The sequence below is a fragment of the Cucumis sativus genome, chromosome 6, assembly GCF_000004075.3.
Source record: "Cucumis sativus cultivar 9930 chromosome 6, Cucumber_9930_V3, whole genome shotgun sequence".
In the NCBI taxonomy this organism is placed as follows: Eukaryota; Viridiplantae; Streptophyta; class Magnoliopsida; order Cucurbitales; family Cucurbitaceae; genus Cucumis; species Cucumis sativus.
The window spans coordinates 6,549,929-6,555,928 of NC_026660.2; the positions used below are offsets into that span (position 1 = coordinate 6,549,929).

Consider the following 6,000-nt stretch of genomic DNA (forward strand, 5'->3'; position numbering starts at 1 on the left):
AAAATATAAATTGTCTCGACTCATTAATTTCAACCATAAATATTGTCAGAAAATTAATTATAAATAATAAAATTCTTGAAAATATTTATAAATTATAATATTTTATATTTTATCAACAAATCTAAAAATTTTGCTATAAATTTTAAATATTTTAGTTCACTTAACTATACATCTTCTAAATATATACTCTGTTCGTTACACTAACTTTCTTATGAATTTTAGACGTATATTTAATAATATTTTTATTTGGGTTTCTTTGGAAGAAATAATATTCTTGTTTGTTATGTATGATTTCCTTTTTTTTAAAAAAAAATCTATGATGTTATCATTAAAATCTATATAATATAACTTTTATGTAATAGGAGTGGCGAATACAATCCTCGTCTTCGTCGTCATTGGAGAAAAAAATCTTTTTCTTTCGTCTTTATTTTCGATACAATAAAAATTTTCCTACTCCATTAAGAGACGGGCCCTCGTAGGATCTTGACCATAAGATAAATAAACATTTTTTATTGTATATATTTAAAACTTAGATAATTAAATTTTAGATATTTATTATTACTCTCGAAACAATATATATGATACATAGCAATGACTATAAGCAAATTGAGATTTAAATCTCTACTCGTATCTTTGTGAAATTATATTTTAAAAGAAGGAAATATAGAAAATTGTACTTTCATCCATTCTTTTTTTTTTTTTGAATATTCAGTTTGATATTGATTATAAATTAATTAGGTAAAACATTTTTGTAGTTCTAACATAGGGAAGATTCCAACCTTAAATTTTAAATTGGTAAAATCTAGTTTATTCACATAATTACAATCATTACTTTGTTCTATTGTTGATATAATAAAATACTCAAAGAAGAAATATTGGAATATCTTAATTTGATAAGATTCCATAAAATAATCAAATTATCCAAATCAAAAAGTATATATATTTTTGTTTTCATTAAGTAATTCAAATTCTTCCCATTTACCTAATTTAATTTTTAAAATAGTATTAGGTGCAATCAAATCTTTCAATTCAATCAATCATATTCATAATCAAAATAAAATGTTAATTTTTAATCAGTTCAAATTAAAATTTAAAATTTACACCTATCTAGATTAATAAAAACAAGTTTAATTTAATTACTACACCATTATTATGAATTTTTTAAAAAAAGAAAAAAAAAGACTTAACTTAAAAGTAGCTAACTAAATCTATCCTAATTTTTTTAAAATTAAATAACTAATATGGATGGTCAAAAAGTTTTAAAATATACCATAGTTTAAAGTAAGGGGATAAAAACAAATTTTAAATACATATAAAAGATATTAAAAATATTTTAAAATTAAGTTTAGCTCAATGTTAATTGTCATAATCCTCTATTATCGATGTGAAGGCTCAAACTCATATCTCCACAATGGTTGGACTACAAAAACTAAAAACTTGTTCATATAGTATATATGTTTTTAAGAGAATTGAAAGTATAACAATTAGATTGAAAGTATTAGTATAAATATAGAGATATATAATATTTTAAAAAATTACATATATAACAAAATTTGTAAAGTTTGAGTGATAATAAAGTTAGAAAGGAAGTAAAGAGTCTTTAACCCAACTAAACGTAACCGACCCCTAATAAAGAAAGAGAATAGTATTTTAACAAAAGTTTGAGGTAAAGGATATGGGAAAGAAAGTCACATGGTGTTCCCTTTTTCCAAATCCCACCATTCTTTTTGGGTCTCTCTCTCCCATCATTCCTCTTTAACCCTCAACTCATAAAAACAAACACACTCTGTCCCTTTCTTTGCCACTCATTTCTAAGCTTTTTCTTTCTTTCTTTCTTTCTTTCTTTCTTCTTTCTTTTTTGTTTTTGTTTTTGCTTCTCTTCTCCAAGATTTTTCCTTCTCTCCAACCACAATGCCTTGGAGTTGGGCCTAAAGAGGAAAGCTAAACACTTCCAAAATACCCATTTTCTCATTTCCCTCTTTCTCTTCTTCCTTTTTCCCAGTTACCCACTACCCACTATCCTTTTCTTCTTCTCCCTTCCCTTTATCATCATCAAAGTACATTATCCACTCTTCCCAATTTTGGATTCCCCTTTTCTTTTTTTGTTACTCTGTTTCCCAATTTCTCCACCCTTTTGCTTGTTTCTCTAATTATCTCTCTGCTATCTACTACTGTTCAAACAGCTATCTTAGATCGAACTTTGGTGCCCATAATGTCGAAATCCGGTATTCTTTTGGATTTTGAGACAATTTCTCATTTTTATGTTTTTTCAGTTCTTCCTATTTTCTCTCCTGTTTAACGTTTCTCAGGTTTCTGAGATGAAGATGGAGCTTGACTTGTGAATTTCTAAGAGGTACCCTTCTTTCTAAATTTCTAACTCCGTTGGTGTGTTTTGTTTGTTTTTGTATGTGGGTAATCTTTAGTATGAATTTTCAATTTATGGGGATTGTAACTTTTTCTTGTGGAGTCAGAAATTGAAATTAGTTCATCATTTCATGGGGTGAAAAGAAAAATGATGATGATGCTGCAGAGTTTTGTTTCAGTTTGTTAGTGAAGTAGACAGTCCGATGTTTGCTGTAATGGTGGATTTTAATCTTGGTGATAGTGAACTGCTTTTTCCAAAATTTGACCATAGATCTTAAAGGAAAGTGACTAAAGTGGATATTTCCTGTAGATGGTCAATATTCCTTGTCTTTTGGAACCTAAAATTTGATCTAGTTGAGGAAATTTTGGGAGTATTGATTGTATTGCTTGTGTGCAATGATTTTGATGGGGGAAAGAGAAGCTTGTATGATTTCTGTACCATTTTGGTTGTGTGTATTGTATTTACTGTCCTAAATTGTATCTTGTTATCCCTTTTGAACCTGTCTTCTTTATTATTTGATGTCTGTTTGCTTTCTATTCTGATTTTATCTTATTAACAGTGTTCCCAAGGGTGTAAAGTTGAACTGGGAAGGATCCTGATTGAGGCACTTTTTTTTGTTGGAAATGAGTTGAAAAGCACCTTGAGAATCATTCTTGCTTGGAGAAAAGGAAAACATTCCGCAATTCACTACTGTAGGAGGAAACTGAGAGTGTGTTGGAGTAGAGGAAGTTGCTTCATGTATTGGGAACTCAGGGGCATTGGTAATATGGATGAAAGATCTATGGATGACATGAAAGGAACTCGAGTTGCTTTGATTGAGTCATCGTCTTCGAGATTAATGAAGAGGTCACGTGCCCCTGGAAGTGGAGCCCAAGTCCCTTCGTGTATGGTAGATGGCTGCAGTTCGGACCTTAGCAAATGCAGGGACTATCATCGCCGTCATAAAGTATGCGAGCTCCATTCTAAAACACCGAAAGTAACCATTTGCGGTCAGGAACAACGATTCTGCCAGCAATGTAGCAGGTGGGTTAGAATGTCTAGTACATCAATATGTTGCAATTTGCTTCATTGACTCTGCCTTACATTAATTTCCTTGGTTTTCTTTTCTGATCGAACTTGAGTTATGTAGATGGGATATATACTTAAGCAGTTAAGCTTGTTGGTTTTCCATCTTGTCCTATATCATCTTGACTTGAAAACTTCATCCATTTCAACTTTTTCCATATTTCAAATTTTCTAAGCATTTTCTAGAATTTATAAAAACCATTTTGGACTTGGAGTTTTGCCTTACGCTCTTTGTGAAAACTTTTATTGATCTTATGATATGTAGTATGCTTGATACGATTTATGTTCTACGGTGTACTAATAAACGTGGGAGGGACGTTTTTTCTTTTACACTTTTCTACCATTTTGAATTTGCATTTGCACTTGTTTTTCTGTTGTATCGTTACTCATGCTACCCTGGAAACAAATGATAAATAGAGTGGATCAATTTGCATGAGTCAATTCGCAAAATCATGCTTATTTATTTAATCATAGATATCTTCTCAAATTGTTGTCACATACTACATCTATGCGTTTTCCACCATAGAAACCTCGTAGCATTACCTCATGGATATATTTCAAAATGGTGCTGTTTTTGCTTTTCACCAGATGGATGGTTGGATCAGTGTTGGATGCAAATCTTTGTGAGACTTACATTTTGTGTTTCTTATACTTGTTATTTTTGTCTGGTTGGTTCCCTTCTTATGTTGATGTAGATTCCATTCTTTGGTGGAGTTTGATGATAGAAAACGAAGTTGTAGGAAACGCCTTGATGGGCACAACCGACGTCGAAGAAAGCCTCAACCAGCAACTATGACACTAAATGCAGGAAGATTTCTCTATGGCAACCAAGGTTCGTATTATCAATTTAGACATGGTTTTCCAGTGCAAGCATCTTCTCCCCGGTCTTTTCCAATTGAATTTCCTTGCTTCCAAGAATTCCATTTAACTTCTCCCGATGTTTTCGTTATTGTTTCATTGTCGAATAATGAACCAATGCAAAGTGCATACAACTTCTTTGTGCAGGTCCAAGATTCTTACCCTTTGGCAATCAATTACTGACTGCCAGCAGTGATGTGAGCTCTTCTTGGATTGGAATGATCAAACCCGAGAACAATGTGCCGCTTTGTGGTGGCAACTCACAGTTTGACTTTACTGACAGAAGAAAAAGTATGTTGCCCGGTTCGTTGTCTTCTGATTACAAAGAAAAACAACTAGCAATCTCTTGCATCCCTATAGGACTGCTTCCCAAATCATCTGATACTCAGCCATTTCTCAACGTTGGATCCAGCAACGGTGGGAATGTTCAGAAAGTGCTCGGAAACGGATCGAATCGGTTCTTCGACTCTGACTGTGCTCTCTCTCTTCTGTCAACACCAGTTGAGCCTGGGGAGATTAATCTAAGCTCCATGAGCCAATCCAACCTCATCCCCCCAGCCCATTTCATCCACAGCGACGGTCTTGGCTTGGAGGGTGACCCCATTAGTTCTGGTTTAGTCTCGGACGGTAGCAGCGATGCCAACATCCGTTGCTACTCAACATTCCAGGACGGACCTGATGGATCATCTGTTGATCTATTCAGGTTTTGAAACATGAAAGTTGGGTCATTTTTCTAGGTTCTGAGATATAGAATTATCTCGTATGTTTATTCACTTCAGATTTTAACTCAGCCACTATCTATCATCAATCTTCCTGTCTCTGCTTGCTTTTTCTTTTTGTTATGTGAATTTTAATGAATGCTTTTATTTTGTGTGTGAAATGTCTCTTTCAATGTTTTGTTTTTACTTTTGTTCAGACTTCAAATTTTGAACATTAAATTTCTGGCTCTATTGAGTTCCCTCTTGGAAGAGTCCACAACTCAAAAATTTGTTGAACAATATGCCTTATATATGCTCTCTCTTCTCTTCTCTTGTCTCTACTTGCTTTGTTTTTATGGATCTTCTTTTGGCTCAAATTTCTAATTCAGTCTCTAATTTATTTTTCAACTAAATCACTTTTCAAACAGAAAGATAAAACTTCATCAGATTTTGGTGATTCACTTGAAAACATTTTAATTTATATTCTTTATTTTCCTATAATTGAAAATTAATAATCCTACATATTTTTGCAAAAATGAGATGAAATAGGTTGAGATTATCTATAAAATCAATCCAAGTACTGGGTTTTGCTCAATAAACTCTCTATCCTTTAGTAATGAGTTTGTATTTTGAAAAACATTCTCTTATACTTGATTGTTCTCTTTTTCATATGAATGTAGCTAATATATTGTTGAAGAACAATGTATCTCTATAAATACGTTTGATTTGTATTCGTTATTCGTCGATATCGTAACATCTATAAATATATTACGCGCATGTCATTTTCAGATTTTGCCATATAATTTTAACAAATTTTCTAGAGTCTTTGAGAACCTTATTTTACAGCTCTCTAGAAAAGAAAGAAAGAAAAAAAAAAGGTTATTCTACCAAACCCAACGAAGACTATTTTATTATCATAGAGAATATATATGATAAAACTAAAGTATTATAATAGATTGATTCAAAGTTTGTAAATGAAAAGAAAGAAGAGAAAGAAAAAGAAAGTAATTTAAT

General features: G+C 31.9%; 1 protein-coding gene across 2 annotated transcripts; it reads left to right on the plus strand.

Annotated features, from left to right (window-relative positions):
• The first annotated feature begins 1,757 nt into the window (after nt 1-1,757).
• Nucleotides 1,758-5,297, plus strand: LOC101217032 (squamosa promoter-binding-like protein 16). 2 transcript variants are annotated; one of them, XM_031887754.1, is made up of 4 exons: nt 1,758-2,353; nt 2,925-3,388; nt 4,156-4,262; nt 4,436-5,297. In XM_031887754.1, the coding sequence occupies exons 2-4, from the start codon at nt 3,102-3,104 to the stop codon at nt 4,996-4,998; spliced, it is 957 nt and encodes a 318-aa protein (XP_031743614.1). In that variant the 5' UTR covers nt 1,758-2,353; nt 2,925-3,101; the 3' UTR covers nt 4,999-5,297. The 2 variants fall into 2 exon arrangements, with proteins under 2 accessions (XP_031743614.1, XP_004140535.1); XM_004140487.3 differs by having other exon boundaries at nt 1,782-2,353; nt 4,126-4,262.
• Nucleotides 5,298-6,000: the final 703 nt, after the last annotated feature.

Bases quoted from the DNA above. Each gene is read 5' to 3' on its own strand.
- LOC101217032 (XM_004140487.3), top strand. From the start codon at position 3,102: ATGTATTGGGAACTCAGGGGCATTGGTAATATGGATGAAAGATCTATG. The intron at 3,389-4,125 runs GTGGGTTAGAAT...ATGTTGATGTAG, and splicing joins TTCTGCCAGCAATGTAGCAG to ATTCCATTCTTTGGTGGAGT. The intron at 4,263-4,435 runs GTTCGTATTATC...TTCTTTGTGCAG, and splicing joins ATTTCTCTATGGCAACCAAG to GTCCAAGATTCTTACCCTTT.